We start from the raw sequence: 22,661 nt of genomic DNA, 5'->3' as shown, positions 1-22,661 counted from the left end.
AATATGAGATATATTGGCTGAAACAGAAACTGTAATGCCATGCAGATTTAGAACTTTTTGAATAATAAATCCTTCCGCCGCTAAATACAGCTCCTGCCAAACCTTTTCAAAATTGATTTGACACTAAAAATTTTAATTGGATAGGGTTCAATATTTGATGTGTAATATGTTTGCACCAATGGGGTTAGTATTGAACCAGTAAGTACTTAGTTGTAGCCTCCTGCAAAATTACGCTCAAAAGCACAGAAGCTAACTCTTTAAGTATGAAATGACAGATCCTGAAACTCTTTGACTTGCTCGGAATAAAATGATTATAGTAGGGGATGCTGAACGGTTTGTACCCACATACTTTTCTAAAAAGGTAGGATAATTATCAACCTTAAAATGACCATGCATGCCTCACATAGTGTTTATCTAAATGTTGTTTCGCGTCACATTTTATAATTGTTCACTCGATTTTTAGATGCAGTGCTACAAAGGGGTCCGTGTGTATGGCGATCAGGACCGTAGCAGTGATGATTCATTCTTGTAAATGTTAGATTGTATAATAAAAGAAAAATATATATCCCGATTTAGGCATTTTTGAGGCTATTTTGGCTGGACAATGTGTAGGAATCGAAATCTGCATCCCCAATCCACCAGTTCTTGGCAAACAAAATCCTTAGTTGATTAGAAAGTTGTCAAGTGCATGGAAGTTTAACGTTTTCTGGTAAACAGTGATATACAGTCCCTGAAATGTTTTACCTTTCCGCTTCCTCGGTGAGTGAACCTTCAACGCACGATGAATGGTAAGTGTACTCTGTGCGAACGGTGAGTGGATGATATGTGAACGCAGTTCGGTGAACGGTTAGCGAATGCTGAACGGTGACACAGAACGCGAAACGGTTATTGAACGGTTAGCAAACAGTGAACGTACGGTGAATGCACAGTGAAAGCTAAATGATTTATTAGGGAAAATGCGGATTTTTTCCTTGTTGTGTTTATTTCACAACAAAGTAAAAATAAAATATGATTTATGTATATTCAAGCAATACATTTTGTAGTGTCGACATCACCAGACTACTTTAAACGCTATATCGCTGTTTGTGAACATTTTCCAGAAGAATTAAATGAATAAAGACGTTTGCAATGTACACAGGTGTATATGCATGGCTTCAAAATTTACTTGCGCGGTTATTTGGAATACATGTAATTGACCCACAATCTAACAGGGGTTAATGAAGATGCATTAACATACAATGGGCGGGATAGGTACCCTGTGGCAAACGCCTTCTCGGCAGTGTAAAACAATTACATGTTTTGTCATTCACCATAATCAGAGCCACAACAACACATAATATATATGTAACAATATACTGTATTTAGATCATACAATGTTTACTTATCTTTGATACATGTGTGGAGATAAAAAATATGCATTGTACTCTATTAAATGCGGATTTTAAAAGAATATATTAATTGCGAGGCCAATATAAGAAAAACGTAAAGGAAAAACTATTGCATTTTATTTCAGGCAAAGGCTACACAAGTGTCAAATTCGGCGAAACTGATCAATGCTATTCACAACATTTTTCTAAATAGACAAATATTCTTATGTTAGGAATTAGGAATACTTATCAAATTACCTTGACATTACCAGCACATTTTTATCAAACAAAAAGTAATATTATTTCATTAGATTTCAAATATTTCGGTTGAACATCACCGAAGAGACATTATTTGTCGAAATGCGCATCTGGTGCATCAAAATTGGTACCGTATAAGTTTTACATTATGCAACAATATCAACTGTCCTGTACTATTCTTTTAAAATTCCACACTGATAACATAAATAAAGACCCGTTTCTTTAATTGGTCATCTTCGCTAGCCAAGAGTTTACTATCGTTCCGCTTCTCTACAGCACTTGGCTAAGTCAGCACGATTTTCGTAGCTTTGAGTGATGTCTTCTAGCGGATTGAAAAAAAACTCTGTTTGGATTATATCATGTTCAACCAACGAAGATACATTTTTCAACTACACTCTCTGTATCGTTAAAATAAAAATGGCTGCAACCAGTGAGTTACACTATATTATATGTAAATCGTTTAAAATAAATGAACTGTTTTTCGTAGGCAAAGCCTCATTGCACAGTCTACACACCACCATGTCGCATGGAGACTGTGAAAATCTTATTAAATGGAAGCGTTTTGAAGACAATGACTAATTGTTTACACATTCCTTCGTCTTGCACGCTGTGTAACGTGATACGCTCTTTGATTAGATGCAGGGGACTTGGCCTGCATCCAACCATATGCAGGATAATGCTGTCACGAAAACCATGCTAACGCAGCCAAGGGTTGTAAAGCAGCGGAGCGGATCGTAAACCCTTGGCTAGCAAAGATGACACTCGGTAAGTTGGATCTGTTCTCACTTTGCCGATAATAATATTTGAGAGTTAAAATTAAGTTTTAATCGACTAGTTTTTTCCCCAAGACACTGAAGAAATATATACTCCTAATTATGATTGGATCAAGAATTATTTACAATGTAAGTTGATACAAATGTAAACTTAGTTGATAGGTAAAAACCTGGGCTTATTTCTTCTTTGTTAAAAGATTTTTTTAGGAAATCGTACGAATATTTGATTCGGTATAGCGATTTGAATATAAACAACTTTACATGTATTTCGGATTACAAAACAAAAATAATTCTTTGCTTTTGTTTTAGAATTATTTTATGAAAGTTGTAATTTATTAGATATAAATATGAATTTATTTACGCATTTAAGGTCTAAAATTATTCAGGATTTATGAATATTCTAACGTAATAAGAAATATTTCTTCCATCTGCGTTCATTACGTACTCATTAGAAATGTTGATCCTTTCAGTTTGGAGTTTCAAATAATTACGCAGAGAAGAACGACTGAACACTGAACGATCAGTGCTTACGATGGACGCATGGTGAGCGAGCGAGGGACATTGTGAATAACAAACGCGAGTGTATGGTGATTACAAAACGGTGAACAGAGAGCGCATGGAGAACTCACGCTGATTGCACTCTGAACGAACGGTGAGCGAACGAGAAAATGAATTAGAACGTTTCAGAGATTGCATGTATAGTAGTTTTCAATCAATTGCCTTGGAAACTGGCATTGTGCTTTCTCGGAATGATATTTGAGATACTAATGCGCATACCCCTTTGCCAAAGAAAACGCTATCACAAGTTTTGTTCTAAAATGAGAAAGCAAATCTTAAGTAAATATACTGTGAAAAGTTAACCTCGGCTATACACATATACAAACATACCAAAGTCAATGTATTGAACATACGTCTGTTGGCATCCGGGTTAAAATAGGTCCTTAGTAGCCTTTGTTGTCGCAAGAGATGACTAATTGGGACGGTCCTTCGGATGAGACAGCAGAAACCGAGGTCCCGTGTCACAATAGGTGTGGCAAAATAAGGATCCCTACCTTCTTAAAGGCCGTATTCACCTAGCATACCTGATCAGGATGTAGGACTCATGGCGGGTTTGACCGGTCGACAGGGGATGCTTACTCCTCTTAGGCACCTGATCCCACCTTTGGTGGTCCAGGAGTCCGTGTTTGGCCAACTATATATTTGTATTGCTTATAGGAGTTATGAGATTGATCACTGTGTGTTATCTTCACATTTCATAGACCTAAATTTTGCAGCCCTTCACCAGTAATGGTGACATCTCCATATAAGTGAAAAATTCTCGAGTGGGGCGTTAATCAAAATATAAAATCAATCAACATTGAATGCATACACTCTGTTTAGCTAATCGTGACTGGGGAGTTAAAAACAATATCCTGCATATACTTATCAGATATTAGTATATGGTCATGATAGTTTACCTGCCTTTATTCAATATGATTATTTTTATAAATTAAAAAAAATCGTCTCTTCATTTAATATAGAATTGATTGATACATACGCCTCTTTGAAATATCCTCCCATACTGTCGACTTCAGACGTTCATCATCAAGCAACACATACTTTATTACATCACATCCAAGTTTCTCGAAGTAGAGTTCTTCCATGTCCGCAGGGATGAACAAACATGGCTCTTTTTTCTTCCTCCTGTAACACCAAGGACGTCCGTACTCCATCAGACAATCTACTGAAGCCTTTCTGATAAAGTTCTTCATGTCATCATCAGTCAGCAGTTTCTTCACTACATAGGACTGCATGACTCGATGTCTAATCTTATCGGAGACGAAGTGAACTACATCTTCCGATTTCTCAGTTATACCGTTAAAAATGTACCGATTATCAAAGGAAACGCTGAATCTATCCGATAGCAGAACAACGAATAGATCCTCAGAGTCTCTGTTAGAAGTAGGTAACTCATCTGAAAAACAAATGTAAGATAATTTGACAAAATATAAAACACTCTCGTTATTCTTATAAAAGGAATTTAATGGATCTAAACCTAACTTTGAAAAGGTGAAGATAACGAGCTGTGGTCCATCTCAGAAATTCCATGAGCTTCTTTAATATCGTGTTTAACAAAAATGTGACTCATAATCAAACCTAATGATCTCCCCACTGGCTTAGCAATTGCTTGTTATTAAAATATAACAATTACAAACTCTAGCAATGTTTTTTGTGAAATACTACAGTGAGAAGTATGGACCGCCGTAGCTGTCTTATGTTAAGTTGTCTAATTATAAGATGTGTTGTCATAATTATATGCTGTGGTTTTATAATTACATGTATATAACGTGGTTTTATAGTTATATGATTTGGTTTCATGATTATGTGCTGTGGTTTTATAATTATATGCTGTAGATTAATTATATATATGCTGTGATTTTGAAATTATATGCTGTTAATGTTCAATTATATGCTGTGATTCTCTTATTATATGGTGTTGACATTTAATTACATGGTATGGGTATATTATTGCATGCAAATCTGATATAATATGCTGTTAATTTATTATTGAAAGCGTTTCTGATATTATATGTTGTTAATCTATTATTTTAAGCAGTTCTAATATTACATACCGTTAATATATGATAATAAGCAGTTCTGATATTATATGCTGTTGGTCTATGATTATAAGCAGTTCTGATATTATATGCTGTTGATCTATCATTATAAGCAGTTCTGATATTATATGCTGTTGATCTATCATTATAAAGAGTTCTGATATTATACGTTGTTAATCTATTATTATAAGCAGTTCTAATATCATATACCGTTAATCTATTATTATAAAGAGTTGTGATAGTATATACTGTTAATATATTATCATAAACAGTTCTGATATATGCTGTTAACCTAATATTATAAACAATTCTGATATTGTATGCTGTTAATGTATGATTGTAAGTAGTTCTGATATTGTATGTTATTGATGTATGCTTATAAGCAGTTCTGATATTGTATGCTGTTTGTGTATGATTATAAGCAGTTCTGATATTGTATGCTGTTAATGTTTGAGTATAAACACTTTTGATAGTACATGCTGTTATTCTATTATTACAAGCAGTTCTGATATTATATATTGTTCATCTATTATTATAAACATTTCTGATATTATATACTGTTAATCTATTATCATATGCAGTTCTAATATGTTATGGTGTAGATTTTTAATTATGTACCGTGGTTCTGTTATATGCTGTTGCTTTGTTATTATATAGTGATTTCGTATTTATATGATGTGGTTTAATATGTATATGGTTTGTCATAATTATGTGGTTGACCATTATGACGTCTACCATTATGTGGTTTGTCATCATGATGTCTGACAGAATTGCTCATTATAATAACCTAATAGCATATAATACAGCACACCATGGGTCTGAATAGTCACCTGAGTATCACCAACAAACACTGCATGTACTCGTATATTGAAATTGTTGCATTTGGACGAAAACTGATCATTTCATCTTTCAAACTTTGAGTTCGTAATTGGTTTATAATTTTCTAACAAAAAATGATCATTTTTCCAGTATTTTTTTTTTCAATTACAAAATAGTGACCTAGATATTGAAGAAAATACCATAGTGAAGAATCGCAACCCATTGTATGGTTATAACCAACTTACGTGCTATATATTGACTTCAACTGTTTCTTAATTATTAAGTTTGGACCTTAGACTTGAGTTTCCAAAACCTTTAAGAATTGGTTATCCTGACACTAGTGCCAAACCCTGATCAATGAGCCATGGGTATTATAATATCATGAAGAATCTAATTTTATAATCAAGACGGAAGAAAATATATTCAATGAAATGACAAAATGTGTCTGCACAAGTACTAAACTACCACTTTGGCATCAGATCTCCAAACGTATAAGCCATGGGTTTCACAGATTCGGTAGAATTCCTCACTTTATAACTAATACATATCCATCCAAACAAACAAAAAACAAACAAACAAACAAACCAAGAAATATCTCTATAATTTCATGTAATATATTCTCAATGGTTTGTTGGTTTGGGGAGTCACGAAATGCGGGAAAATGCAGAAACACTTTTCATTGCATGGGCAGTAAAACACTGCCCTGTCACCTAAACCACACATTCAGGAATCAGGAACTTGACAAAGGCAATGGCCGCCTGCTCATACATTCTGTCCTATAGAGCTCCCAGAAAAAAGACCGTATATACTTTATAGGTTGTTGCCGCATTCTAATCGTCCGGTGTGACTGAGGCATTCCCTGACCCCCCCCCCCCAAAAAAAAAAATTAACTGATCTGAACCCCTTCCTTGATGAGTAAGTATTCGAAAATAATCAATTCATGGTCTCCTGGTTGAGGATAGGACCACAATATGAGATCAAAGTTAGAAGCCGGGGATATTTAAGACAAATCCCTAAAAATCTCCCCAAAAAGGCCAGGATTAATCATATGAATATGTCAGCTCTTCAAGTAGTGCATGCAGATTTAAGTTAAGTTCGCTCAAACCAAAGCCCCATCGGGATAAGATGGGAGCAACAACGGTGGAACAGTATTTTTTGGAACATAAAGGGACAATCTTAGATATCTTTATCCTCCAGTGCAACAGTGCCATTATTATCTATATCAATATACTGGCATCAACAGATAGTCCAGTCCAAATTTGTTCAAACCATGGCCCCCTGGGGCAGGATGGGGTTATAATTTATGATGAGAGTTTACATGATGATAAAGAGGAAATGATCTTTAAAAATATTATATTCAATATCAACAATTAAGGTTGGTCTGTTCGTTATATAATGTTTAATAGTGTTTGATTTTTTTTCGTTTCTCTACCGTATCCAAAACATTGCATTTACAGACAAGGCACCTATTAATGCCTTTGATCATAATAATTTTCATAAATTGGGGGAGAGTGTTCATACTTCGGACGGGTGTGATATTTCGGACAGTCAATAAAAAGCATTATATCTTACTTTTCAATATTTATTTGTCCTAAATTTAATCTGATTTCCGAACTTGATACATTTACACAATGGAAAATATGTAATTTGATGCGCATGTGTCACCCTCACCAACATTGTAGTAAAATACCCCGACATCCATTTTGATTGATTTGTGAAATCAAGTCCCGTCGAGACCTATTTTTCTGGTAAAAGTTACCGATATAATTTAGAAAAATTATGATCAAGAACAAAACCACCACAAAAAATTGAAAACAAAAAGCATCTAATATGCAAGGGCCACATCACTCAACTGAGTCACCGTTGACCATATTTAAAGATATTCCCTACATATTCGCATGTAAAACTTTGATCTCTATTGTGGCTTCAACCTATCCCCGGGGACCATGATTTTTACAAACTTGAATTTGCTTTCATGTAAATGTAAACTTTTTCTGGTCCAGTGGTTCTTGAGAAAAAAGTTTTGTAAATATTTCCCCGATATATTTGTGTGTAAAACTTTGATCCCCGCTTGTGACCCAACCCTACCTGCAGGGCCGTGATGTGAACAACCTTGAAACTACAGCATGTCACGAATCTTTTATGTAAATGTAAATTTCTCCGGCCCAATGTTTCTTGAAAAGACTTTTAAAGATTATGCCTATATATTCGCATGTAAAAAAAAAAGATCTCCAATTGTGGCCTCACCCTACCCCGGGGGTCATGATTTTGATAAACTTAAATTTCCAATGTCAAGAAGCTTTCAGGTAAATTTCAGCTTTTCTGGCCCACTTGTTATTGAAAAAAATTTGAAATGACCCCACCCTATTTCGTATCTTTGTGAAGATCTCCTCTTTGAAGTGGACATGGTCCTTCATTTGAAACAACTTTAGTACCTTTGACCCAAGAATGATTTATTCCATGTTTGGTTGAAATCAATCTAGTTGTTCTTGAGAAAAGGTCGAAAGTATGAAAATTTTACAAACAGCCGGACAGACAGACGGACAATGGGAGATCAGAAAAACTCACTTGAGTTTTCAGCTTAGATGGGCTGAAAATGGACAAATGATTCCATTATACCCTCTCTTAAACTAATGCAGTAGTCTCTGTGAAAGAAAATATCATTACACAATCTAAAAGAAAATAACGAAGTCAATGAAGTTAAAACTAAAACACCCGTAATATGAAAATATCCATAATTTCATGGAATGGAACATCAGTTCATTTGATACATAATCTATACACGAAGCTGATTGGGTTTTTTTTTTCAAAATAGCCTGGAAGATTAAAATATTTCAATCGAAAACGCAGGGGCACAATATAAGATATACAAAACGTTTAAATGAAATCAAGGATATCCTCTGGAAAAATGATGTCTACGGACAAACGGATGGACAGACAGACGGACAAGGTTATTCCAGTGTACCCTTTAACTTCGTTTGTGGGGCATAAATATAATCACTACCATAATTTTGACTCACCCTGGAACCAAACCGTACACCCTAGAACCATGAAATTTACACTTTTGGAAAAGGAATGCCTACTCCTTCTATATATCTATTTAGTTTTAATTTTGACAGTGTGAAAATCATTAGAAAAGGTATTATCTAAATGTCTTATACATATACACTGGCTATACCCAGTCTGACCCCTCCCTTGAGTCAGAAACTCTACTCCAGCGATCATGAAATTTACAATATATTGGAGAAAACACAGGGTTAATATATGATATTATGCATTATACTGAAGAAGATGATATCCCAAGCCTTTTGCTACTTATTGACTTTGGGAAAGCCTTTAATACTTCATCGTGACATTTCATGTAAAAAATGGATTTCTTGAATTGATGTCCTTTTATACAAATATAACATCTACAGTTAACCAAGGCGGAGATCTGTCTGATGTGTTTGATATTCAGAGAGGGTTCCGACAAGGATACATTATATTACCTTACATTGTATATCTTTCTGGTATGTACAGAGATTCTAGCAATACAAATAAGAAAAGATACATTAAAGTCATCACAATAGTTAATATTGAAAAAAAAAGAATTATCAGCTTCCTGACGACACCTCAATTATTCTCAACGAAAGTGAGCAAAATCTTCTGGAAACCCTTAGGACATCTTAATGTGTTTATTAATTACATGTAAGTATGAATTATTCTAAATTTCACACCGTATGGAATGGCTCTAAAAATACAGTAAAGACGTTTTATTACCCAACAGTAATCTCAGTTGGGGAACTACTAAATTCACACTGTTAGAAATAATGTTTGATGTTGAATTGCACAAAATCCTTAAGCTAAATTATGATCCAAAGTTAGTAAAGATCAAATCAATTTAAGATAAATTAGGGAAAGACATTTAAACCCCATTGGCAAAATTCCAGTCATTAAAGCATTAGTTCTGGCCTTGTTGAATCATATGTTTACGTCTATCCTCAACCCGTCTGCGTTATATTGTAAAAAATGTATAAAAAAAACAAACAAAAAACAAAAAACCCTGTTCTTTTCATTTGTATAGAATGGTTCAACTCCGACATAGAAGGAAAACGATGTCCTTTGAAAGAAACATGAGGATGGAGTCCTAAAGATGATTAATCTTGCATCTTTTATAGCATCAATGAAATTATTCTGGATTCGACATCTTATTTCTACAAACTGGGAATTGAATAACTAATACCTGTCTTTGAACTAAATAGGTCCATATCTTGTGGGATTGAATATGTCAAGTTACTCTTGAAATCCTTAAAAAATAACTTTTCAATGGATAGATGTATCCAAATCCTGAGTTGAACTACATAATGTTTGTACAGAATCAAATGCTAATGCAGATAAACCTCTATTCTATAATCATATGATTCATATTAGTGGGATTGTGTTTAATAAACCACTCTTTGACAGTAACATCAGACACATAAATGATATTATTGAAGAAGACAGTAGTTTTTTTTAGTTATGAAACTTTTTTGTAATACTTATCCGAATGTGAACATCATTTTTTTTTAGAATATGCAAGCATCATTCAGCCAATAAAGACTTGGAATAAAACGTCTTCCAAAACATTAAATTTAAAAAGTCAGCAAATCAATTCATTATGTCAAACAGATATCATGTACTACAATGCAAAACAAAATCGAGTGCTTTTATGAACTTCTAAACAAAAAATGTGATCATCACCTAGATGTCACTAAAGTTAGATTAAAACTCTAGAAGCCTGCAAAAAAACTAAAGCAGTAGAAAGTCGTTCAATATACAAAGACTGAAAGAAAAGGATATCCAAATGAAAATTAAAATAGAACTAAGAAATAGATTTGAGGCATTAAATTTTATAGACAGAACTGAGAACAACACAGTTGAAAACATAGAATATGAATGGAATGCCATAAAAGACATTTATCAGAAAACATCTGAGTCAGTGTTAGGTGTAACAGAGCCCAAAAGGAAAGACTGGATTAGCGACAATACATGGAATACAATCGAAGAGAGAAAAAAGCTAAAAATGAAGATGATGCAAACACAGTCTAGTAGATTCAAGAAAAAAATACAAAATGACTATTCGGCAAAAGACAAAGAAGTTAAAGCTAAGATTAAACTTGATAAGAGGAAATATATAGATGACTTAGGTAACGAGGGAGAGGCAGCTGCACTTCGGGGCGACCGTAGTATGTTGTACAGAATAAATAGAAAGTTGTGTGGTAAACATCAAAATACAGATAAACCAGTCAAGGACAAGGAAGGAAATGTCATAACATCTCAAGCAAAGCAACTAGAAAGATGGGCAGAACACTTTAAGGAGACATTGAATAAAGTAAATAACTGTGAGGCATTGAACATCCAACCTTTTGGCGAGTCTCTTAATATTGACCTATCAGATATCTCCATAGATGAGATCAAAAGAGCCATTAAGAAATTAAAGAACGGGAAGTCCCCTGGAATAAATTCTATTTGTGCTGACTTACTTTTTTTTGTAATTCATTTTTGCTTTCACAATAAATAAACATTTACATATTAACAATACACGATAATATAGTATATACATATTTCAAGCAAGTACAAACGTATATGTGTATATTTAGGAGTGCATATGTACATGTATAATGTGACAGGTATTTAATTTCGAAAAGATGGAGAAAGAGAAGGAGAGATGGAGAAAGAGAGAGAGAGATAAGGGGAGTGAGGGGAAGAATTTTGCCTGGTCTACTGATCAGTCTCAATCATTTCATATAAAGCAATTGTTATCTGTTAACAGTACATAATTTAAGCAAATCACATATATTCGGCCAATAGTTCTCATATTCAGTATATTTACAGCTTTTTAGCAACATCGATTTTTCTATATAAAATCTATCAATGATATGTTTATGACAGCACAGACATTTAGTTTTGGAGCCATTGTATACCGACTTGCAAATATGTAATACTTGGCAATAAGTATTAGTAAATTTTGTACCTTCTACTGTGGCATCCAAAATGATATAATTCCCACTATCTTCTTTGTATTGATTGTGGATTTCTATCTTACAGTTATTATTAAAAAATATAACAATTCCTCTTGAATTTGGTCTAAATGAGCTAAAGAAGGCCTTATATCCCCATCGTGTCTTTATCATATTTTCATCTATGTCAATAAAATGTGTGTCTTTAATAAAATATACAGTGTAGTTTTTATTTTTAAAATATCTTAAAGCATATCTTCGTTTGTTCGCGTCTCCTAGACCTTGATAATTTACTGTGAGAATTTTGAATTAATTTGCATATGTTTGATTAACCATTGTCGTAGGGAATTGACCGAGACAGACCAGTACCCCTAAGTAATTCAATCTTTAGTAAAGAGTGAAGTGCGTGTATTTGTAAAAACCTTCCTAAACATAATAGATAAACACACTTCAAATAGTGGCTTCAATGAGTGGTATAGAAGAAAAAAGAAAGAGAGCAAAAAGACAGAATACATACAAAAAACATGATAAAACCGTTTCTAATGATATATAGTCAAATAGACTAACAAAAGAGCTATTCATTTGTTTACCTTATTCTATTTTTTGGCCGATTCGGCACCGGAAACACAATACCATAGATAAAAGCTCAAGGAATAAACTTATCACAACAGCTCTTTTTTTTTCCGGAATTCATTTAGAAGCATTCTGAAATAGGCCTAAGCAACAAAGAGGGAAAAAGGCAGATATATATTGTCTGTATATCTATGATGATATGTTAATTCATTTTTGAAAACTATAAAGACATGTAGCAAATTAAGAGACGTTAAATAAAAAGTGTTTCCGGTCGTAACGAAACAAACAATGAAAAACAAAACCTTTTTTTCATATATACACATGTTATAAGTCAAAATTCTTTTCTATAGGATCGTAGTATCCAAATCAAGTAGAAATATAAATAATACCAAGTTCTTTTTTTTTTTAATGTCAAATTTTCACAGTCACATGCATTCAGCTGGGATTCGGAGACGTGGAGCGTGTGCGTTTATGGTAGTTTATTTAGTGCACCAAACAACACTTTCCCCATAATTTCGAAGCGTTTCGGACCAAGATATATTCCCATCATACGTGAAATTACCACAGACACATTCAGTATATTTTGGTCTTGTAAAGTTTTAGCATTTTCCTACCGGCCCCGAATTATCCATCATCCCAATATCCTTCGTGGAGAATTCCTTAAATTTGTATATAAGGATGTTGTGGTTGGCTTTCCCATAGACTGGGTCCATCGAAATCTTATTGTAGAAGTTCCTAACATTAGCATAGTTGCCTGCTTCAACTGCAGCCGCGCTGAATTGGTTTCCGCCCTCGGTGTGTGTATTAGAGCATTCAGACTCCATTTCTTCAATTTTCTCTCTTTTTGGTCAAGTTGCAGAATTTCCTCAGCTGTTGGTGTGCTTACTTTGTCTTTGTAGACAATTCCGTTTGGAAAAACGAGCTTATCTCCAATCAGTCGTGTCTTAACATTTTCCTTCCAGTATTTATTGTTTAGTTCAACCAGCTTCTTTCGGGTTTCGTTAATCTGAACTGGAGCCTGCGGCGTTATATAGAAATGTATTTCTATCCATGCCTCTTTCTTTGTTTTTTGTTGTATAAGGATGTAATCTTTCTGCTCAAATCTCACCAGCTCTCCCGTGATTGTACGAGACTTTCCACCTGGCTTGCGGTCACCCGAGTTTCTGTGAATATTCACAAATTCTATTCCGTCAACTCCCAGGTGTTCTTTAATCAGACGAGGAACTTTAGTTCTCAAAGTTTCTCCCTCTTCCTCTTGAAGATTATGGATACGTATGTTGTCTTTCATTGATCGGGCCTTGAGGTCAGTTATTTCTTTCTCCTGGTGATCCACTTTTCTGTCTAAGTTTATCACCACCGATTTTAACATTTCAACGTCTTTGCGTAAGGATGCATTTTCAGCTTTTAAGGAATCAAGCTCTGTTGTAGTATGTTCTTGTTGATCGGCGATACACTGGATTTTGTCATCTAGTCCATCTTGTTCCCATAAATCAGACTTGATATATCCCACAGCTTGCGTCAGACTGGCCAGAGTTGTGTAGGGTTCCCCTAACTGCCCTGGGCTAGACATGAGCGATACGTTGTACGGGTTTAAAGCTCCAAACCCACCATGCTTATCCGCTGTCGTTGACTCTGTGTTCTGTGTCTCTTTAGATGTTTGCGACCGTGGTTTATACTCACGAGTACGTACCATGTTTTCCAAATCTAATCCAAAGTCTTTCAATGTCCCAATATACCCATAATTACTGACATTTTGCCTCAGCGAGATCCGAACACAATGTCATAAGGTGTTATATAGATATTTTCCAATTTTCGGCCGTATTATGTGGCTATTGCGCTCAAAATTGGTCTAATATTTTCCTCACTAGAAAAACACGTCCACCATGGTCAATAGTCACGTGATCGAATGCTGACGTATTTAAAGAGGATGTAGAGATTACAGCAACTATTCTACACCAACTGTTCAATAAGATCTGGAACAATGAAAACATTCCGGAGGACTGGACAAAAGGCATCATCATAAAACTGTCCAAAAAAGGGAGACCTATCACTATGCGACAATTGGAGAGGTATAACATTGTTATCCATACCAAGTAAAGTATTTCTTAGAATATTGTTAAATAGAATAGATGACTTAATCGACAAGAAATTGAGGGAAGAACAGGCAGGATTTAGACGAAACAGGAGGGTGTATTGACCATATATTTACAATCAGAAATATCATCGAATAAAGTTTAGAATGGCAAAGCAAAATCATCTTTAATGTCGTAGATTTCAAAAAAGCATTTGACAGCATTGATAGACATTACATGTGGAAAATACTTTCAGTATATGGACTACCATTTAAAATAGTAACACTTGTCAAAGTGTTCTATAACAACTATGAATGCTGTGTTATCCGCAAAGGATAATAATCTGATTGGTTTAATGTACACACTGGAGTGAGGCAAGGCTGTCTTATATATCCTCTTCTCTTTATCACGGCTATAGATTGGTGCATGAGATCTACCCTCGGAAATGAAAATACTGGAATAAGATGGACAATGGAATTATTTCTTGAAGACCTTGATTTTGCCGATGATGTCTGTCTCATCTCAAGCAACAAACAACAAATGCAAAGAAAGACAACACGACTAGAAACAACTGCACAGTTTATTGGTTTGGACATAAATGCAAAGAAGACAAAGGTATTGGCGATAAATAATACCTGTAATGCACCCATAAGAATCCATGATCATGACATCGAAGAAATAGACAACTTCACATACTTAGGTGTCATCATAAGTAAGGACAATGGAACATCAAAAGACATAACATCGAGAATTATCAAGGCAAGATCAGCTTTTTGTCAGTTAAGACCTTTGTGGAAATCAGGAAAAGTTTCCTTAAAACTAAAGTAAAGATTTATAGCAGTAATGTCAAGTCCATATTACTTTATGGAGCAGAGTGCTGGAAACTTGTTCAGAGCGACCTTAAGAAGCTGTCATCCTTCCATAACACCTCCTTTAGGATAATCTGCAAAATCTATTATCCGAAAAAGATCTCTGATAAAGACCTATGGAGTAAAACATCTCAAAAGAGCATCCAATTAGAAATTAAACAACGCAGATGGAGGTGGCTACGGCACGCCATGAGAATGAACAAAGTATGCCCAGCAAATGTCGCTCTCAGATGGACTCCTGAAGGGAAAAGAAAGAGGGGAAGACCAAAAGAAACCTGGCGAACAAGGATAGATGGAGAGTTGAAAGAGATGGGACTAACCTGGAAAGAAGCAGAACAGAAGGCAAGGGGCAGACAAGTGTGGTGGGAGCTGATTTCAGCCTTATGTGCAGACATGCACGAAGAGGATTAAGTAAGTAAGTAAACAAAAATTCCTCTGTGATAACAAGAAAAACAAGATGGTGTTAGCTCTTAGAAATAGATAATACTGAGTGGAAAATAATCTATAAAACATCTCTCATATTAACAGCAAATAGTAAACTTCAATGATTCCACTATAGAATACTTATTTTTTTTCAAGAAATTCATTTTTATTTAAAATCAAAAAAGTGAACTCAAAAATATAGATGTCGCTATCAGGAAGAAACAATATAACGTATACTATGGGAATGAAATTATTTTCAATCATTTCTAGATTATTTTGAAATTTAATTAGAACAGAGAATATACTGTCGACTAGTTTTTACAACAACAAAGAAACACCTTTAAAATAGGCATCCTTCAGAAAAAAGGGAATACAAAATATTCTCATCCTTTGGCTAAAATATTATATTTATACAGCAAGGTATACAGAGAAAATGAGTGTGCGTTTTGCAATATCATTTTCAAAGTTCGTGAATGAAACACGAAAAAATATTTCTTACAAAAATTGTGATATTGAATTTGATGCCCTTTGGAAAAGATGAAAACATTTTTTTCATGCCTCTCTCTTTTCTCTCTCTCTCTCTCTCTCTCTCTCTCTCTCTCTCTCTCTCTCTCTCTCTCTCTCTCTCTCTTCTTTTCCGTTCTTTTTTCCCTCCCATCCTCATATCGAAAGACTCAACTGACTTGTTCACATTACTTATGAAAGTGATTTTTTAATTCGTGCGTGGGGGCAATATGTAGTAAGGGAGGTAAGGTATACCGACTGCATTTTTTTTTTTAAAGGGGGGATGGACTTCCCCGCGTTAAGAATTGAAAATGGGAGATAGATTAAAAGAGACAGATATACTGCACTATTGCAGACATACTCTCTCTCTCTCTCTCTCTCTCTCTCTCTCTCTCTCTCTCTCTCTCTCTCTCTCTCTCTCTCTGTGTGTGTGTGTGTGTGTGTGTGTGTATCTCTCTGAAATAACTAAACACTTATATAATTATATTTCAGATTATAGAGATATACTATAAAATGTATACACAAGTACATTGAAAAATATTTGATATTTTTTGAAAATGCTATTCAATTTTGGTAGAGGCCTTTCTTATCTTCATCACTATGCATTTAGTTTTTCTTACACATGTACAGTTGTGAAAATACAATTTTTGACATATTGGTAATTTTTTCCGCCCCGTCCCTAAGGTCGAAGGGGTTGGGTAATATGGCACTGTATGTACAAAGAAGACGGTATGCAACAATTTGCTACACTATATAACAACATTTTGTTTGTGTTACATAGCGTTGTCATTCGTGCTACGCTTTGTAACAAATTCTTACGTATCGTGCTGCGGATGGCAAGGGTATGTAACAACTGTTACATAACGTGTAGGTAGTGCAATTTTTAGGTGATTCCGGGAAAAGCCAAAGTCTTTGATCACTGTTCATTAACCTCAGTTTTCACACTCCACATGTTCTGGATGATACTAAAGGCAAAAGAACTCTTAGACACCTCTTGGATGCAAAGGTTGTAAGGTTTATGCTTACAAACCACTAAAGTACGGTACTAAAGGCATATCTCTTATTGTACAAATCTAATGAATCTTCTCTCTATCCCTTTATCTCTCTTTCTTTGTTCTTTTCATCTATATTACCTGGTTAATGGAAACAATGTCTGTCAAATCTCTCTCTCTCTCTCTCTCTCTCTCTCTCTCTCTCTCTCTCTCTCTCTTCTTTTCCGTTCTTTTTTCCCTCCCATCCTCATATCGAAAGACTCAACTGACTTGTTCACATTACTTATGAAAGTGATTTTTTAATTCGTGCGTGGGGGCAATATGTAGTAAGGGAGGTAAGGTATACCGACTGCATTTTTATTTTAAAAAGGGGTGATGGACTTCCCCGCGTTAAGAATTGAAAATGGGAGATAGATTAAAAGAGACAGATATACTGCACTATTGCAGACATACTCTCTCTCTCTCTCTCTCTCTCTCTCTCTCTCTCTCTCTCTCTCTATCTCTCTTATTCTTTTGGCCTATGTACAATAATTAGAGGGTCTTGACCGAGTGTCTGTGACATATAGGACTTCTGAAATAAGTTGCTGGTTTTTCATATTCCCGAGCCTTAGCGAACGAATTTCATAGCACGCGTGTAAGATTCTATTTATCACACAACTATCAATAAACACATATTTTAGTTCTTTTCATTCTGTGTGACTGTTTTCATTTCGAGGTCAGCCTAGCCTCGATACATCGGCTGAAAAATGTCCTTGAGCGCAAGAAATAAGATCTAACGATAAACACGTCAACGTGATAGCTACATGAAATTTTAATCCTAAAATCTTATTATTAGGTAATGTCGTTATATTACCACAACAAATGAAACAGGAATAATTTTGATAGACTTGAATAATGCATGTAGTAAAACCAGAAAGGACCAGAACCACAAAGTACTAAAATTGACCCTTTCACCAAAATAAATGAGACTTTCACAGTTGATGCTCTAGGATTTATAGGTCATAGAACAATTTATTTTATAACAATATCTTTTCTAGTTTTCGTTTTACAGTCGTTTAAACTTTGTGTTGTTTTTCAACAGAAAAACTATATAACGTCATGATGTTGACGTTATGAGAATCACAGTGTAATACACAAATAATGGACACATAGGTTAATATATATTTTTTGGGCTTATTCTGATTGTAAATCACAATTGTTAAAATACTAGGAACTTGTATATTTTCTATCACGATGTTTAAATTTGTGATATATCCCCCCCCCCTTTCCCACTACATAACACTACAATTTTTTCCCCGCTGTATTGGACATAATTGAAAAATCGTGATCAAAAATTAAAATTCCTTGCAGTGAAAGGACCACAGCAAACAGTATTGTTTTACCGTCTATCTCAAAGACGAGTTTATATTTTCAAGTTGCATATATCTATTTGCATCAACTTTCATTAAAATTGATATAATTGAGGATAAAAAAAAAGAGAGAGAACTGTATAATTTTGATTAAACTTGAGTTAGTATAGTAACTAATTACAAAAATGGAGTTTTAAAACTATTTTTTTTTTAAAATAAAACACGGTGGACCTTGAAAATTGTCGGCACCTCTGAAGTCTTAATTTTCTGAGCGAGGTAGACATTTAAGTCCACGGAGATCTGACATCTGTGCCTCCTTTGTGCCACCGTGCACCTTCGTGTGATAAAAAAAAATAATAAGCGAAATATTAGTGGGTGAAAATTAAAACGTATAAAACGGCGACTTGTATATATTCATATCATTTAATGATATATATTATTGTAAATTTAAAATAGTAATTTAATTTTTAAAAATGTACCTTCACTGTCTATCTTTAAAGAATTACCATACTGATTTGATAACTTACTTAAATTGTTTACATGTTGGAGTTTGCTATTCGAAACAATTCATCTTAATTACCCTTAACTTATGACGTCCGTTCTGTATTAACTTTCCACGTTTATATGTTTGAAGCAGATATAGAGTGGACAGTGTCACTAAATGGATTTTAATTATTTGTAAGTAGAAACCTCAACATGTTTGTAAATCGGGATTATTTCTTGTATATAGATATATCAAGATATTGATATATATCCGTATGCAGACTTCCCCGCAGACGTTCACACCTTTATGAAACGCCCAAATTCTCGACATCCCGTACACAAACACCTGTATGTGTTAGTCACACATTGTTTCACAGCACGAGCAGCACGAGTTCACCAAGAGAAGGATCATTTGACTTTGAAAATGAACAAACGAATATCACATGGTATAAATTGTCATTGATTTCAATTTGTTAAATAGCATGAATTATATCAGCTCAAAGAAATGTGGACCATAAAATGACAAGTAAAAGCATTGGTTTATTTGTGCGATTATTTTAAAAGATTGACATTTATATTAGTGCACCACATGTGTTTTAATGTATAATTTTCATTGTAATTAAGAATATTAGATGATTTAGATCCGCTGTCTACATGTTTACAGGTAGTGTAGAAATATCAAAAAGTGTACAGTTGACAACGCGATTGAAATAAGAATGCAGACAAGTTTTTGTTTATTCAGTGACTCACGAACTCACCCGTCTTCTGAATGAAAGTTATAGAACATACTATTTTTTTTATATCAGTTATAACACCCGAAAACGGGGACAAAAATCATCTTCGCTTGCCATGGGTTTTGGGTCGATTCTGCTCTTCGTGGGCTGAACACATTTTGCTATCGAAGATGGAAATTTTCTTTAAAATGCCTACATTGTCCGCTTGCATAAACATGTATTACGGTGGTAAAAAAAAAAGTCTAGTAAATCCAATGAAGTTGTAGAAATATAGATTTTATATTTATTTCATTTTTGACTGAGAGGGCGTTAGATAGCTAGTCACGTAACATCGGTTTAAAAAAGGGAAGGGGGGGGGGGCAGTCCTAACTCGCGCTAGCCGAATAATTTAACATGGAAAAAAGAGAAATTAAATATATCAGAATGAAGTGGAATGGTTAATTAATAAGAATAATATTATACATTTAAGATTTGATTAAACTTCCCGTGCCTGTATACAATTACTGGTGCTCTCTCTCTCTCTCTCTCTATCTCTCTCTCTCTCTCTCTCAGTTATAGATTCAGTACTGTTGTATAGCGTGTATGAATTGAAGCAACTAAAATGCAAATCGTTAAATAATGTTGTCTATATATATTTGTGTGTGAACTAATTGCATTTGACACCGATATTTTAAAACATCCTTACAGTAGACTTGGATGGGTCCATGTGACGATCTATCCACTGCACACTTAAAGAAATTGAATTTGGGAGGGGGATTGGGACAGTTTGAGTGGGTGAAAACCACCACCGCCACCACACACATGTACACAATTTAAGGTTTTGAAGATTGGACAATTTAAGCACAATTTCCTGTTGCTATTGTAGGCTGGATTATTAAATTAAGATATATTTATTGGCACAACACATGTCCAATTTATTAATTGGCAAAACATATATAATATAGCATTCAGTCCGTCTGTCATAATTTAATTTTACTTGTATCACACGATTTGATTTGTTGAGCACGCTGAAAAAAATATTTGTTTATATTGTTTAAATGTAACTTGGCATTGGGACACACCTCCTTGACAACCAAGGCGACACCATTTTTACTTTCCTAATTTGACATTGGACAATGGAACACTGATACGTTGATAGGCCTTCGAACTAGGCCATGAAATTGAAAATCAACGGAATCAAACATGCACAATTTATAAATACTGTACTGTCTTACCCCCCCCCCCCCAACAAAAAACAAAACGCACAGTCTTTGTTTACAAGTAAAGTTACATAAAAATAGAAAATAAAAAACTCATGACATGTACAACGATATCATATGTGAAATCAAAACAAAACAAAACCAGTATATCGAGTATTTTCATATGGGGGTTACTTGATCCGCCTATCGAAGCATAAAATGCGTCATGAATATCTTACAACAGATGACGTCATGTCTCATCGATAACATGTGGATCGCTATCTATGAATTGCTTACATAATTTACTGTCGGATTTAACTGGCGACAATGCTGCATGCTATGGTAAGTCATGTTGTAGTTTAAATCTGTTATTTTGAATTCCTTTTTGCCTGACCAGGTCATGCTAATATTCAGCCCGAAACTTGGATGTACTGTAAATCAAAGAAGGACTTGCTCCCAATGTACGTAAAGTTAGGTTAAATAAAACAGTTATTTCGAATGTTGACAGTCTAAAGCTGCGTAGTAACACTTTTGTAAAATAAATAGAGCAAAAATTATTCAATATGATATCAGTACCATACAAGAATACTTGCGTGAAGCCTGAATATTTTCCGATATCCCAAAGTGAAAGAAGACGCCGCGCCATGTTCATTTCAGTCACTAGGCCTAACAGTTTCGGTAACTGTCGTTTCGTTCAATGATAATGTTTATGATAATAATGTAAAACTACCAAAATTGTACACCGTTTTTAAGCAACGATGCAATGAAGATGTATTGTGAACGACTTTAAAAGATGAAAACAACTAGGTATTGAAAATGAACATCTATAGTAAAAGGGCAAAACAAGCTGCATAGTCTAGTCAATCTAGCTCAAAAATGAGCAAAACCTCAAACTAATTGCAACAGAAATGAAATTTTGATTATTCATGCAAGAAAACACATGCAAACAACATATTAAAAATCGGCTTTTGTATTTCCATGGGAAAATTGGAATTTTGGGGTAAAATGATGTGTTTTTTCATGATAATCGCTAAAAACTGGAAATTGAAGAAAATGCCCATTTTATGTAACATACAGTAAAAATAAGTTTCATATCTCAAATTTCAACCTGGAAATGTTCGATAAATTTTGTTTTACAGCAGAATATATTCTTTTCTTGACTGTAATTTTTGGGTAAAATCTTGTTTTTTTTAATATAATTGTTAAAGATTGAAATTTTAAGAAGAAAACCCACATTTTGTCATACATTTGAGTCTACCAATAAAAAATTGAAGTTAGGATTTATTTTAAAAACTGCTCAACAAGTAAGATATATAGATTATTGGCAATATATATGAAAAATACCATTTTAGGTAGGAAAACCTACCTTTTTCTAAAACAAAAATAGTGAAAAACTGGAAATGATAGGAAATGACTGTTTTATAGAAGAGATGATATTGATCTTATAAATTTAAGAATAAAACGTCCAAATGCACAACTAAACTTTTCTGCACCAAAATTTATTTTCCCTTGCCGAATTTTGGGCTGAAATCTTCATTTTCCAACAAAAATCGTTAAAAACTGGATTTTGGAAGAAAATACTTTTTCCTGTCCATTAGGCATATATGAGTTACCACATGAAGATGTATACATTAAAATAAACTGTTAACACAAAACAAGTGCCCCTTCAAAAATGGTCTGTAAAAGATTACC

At 34.2% G+C, this 22,661-nt stretch overlaps 1 protein-coding gene across 3 annotated transcripts in view; it reads right to left on the bottom strand.

Annotated features, from left to right (window-relative positions):
* LOC125675780 (uncharacterized) overlaps window positions 1-22,661 on the bottom strand; it is a 113,941-nt gene that overhangs the window by 20,409 nt on the left and 70,871 nt on the right. For all 3 annotated transcript variants that reach the window (XM_056159303.1, XM_056159302.1, XM_056159304.1), the window contains exon 4: window positions 3,936-4,352. In XM_056159303.1, coding sequence (XP_056015278.1) covers window positions 3,936-4,352 — 417 coding nt within the window. The remainder of the gene's footprint in view (window positions 1-3,935; window positions 4,353-22,661) is intronic.

The sequence above is a fragment of the Ostrea edulis genome, chromosome 3 (genome assembly GCF_947568905.1).
Source record: "Ostrea edulis chromosome 3, xbOstEdul1.1, whole genome shotgun sequence".
NCBI lineage: Eukaryota > Metazoa > Mollusca > Bivalvia > Ostreida > Ostreidae > Ostrea > Ostrea edulis.
The sequence above is the reverse complement of the archived record's forward strand: the minus strand, read 5'-3'. Positions and strand labels throughout refer to the sequence as shown.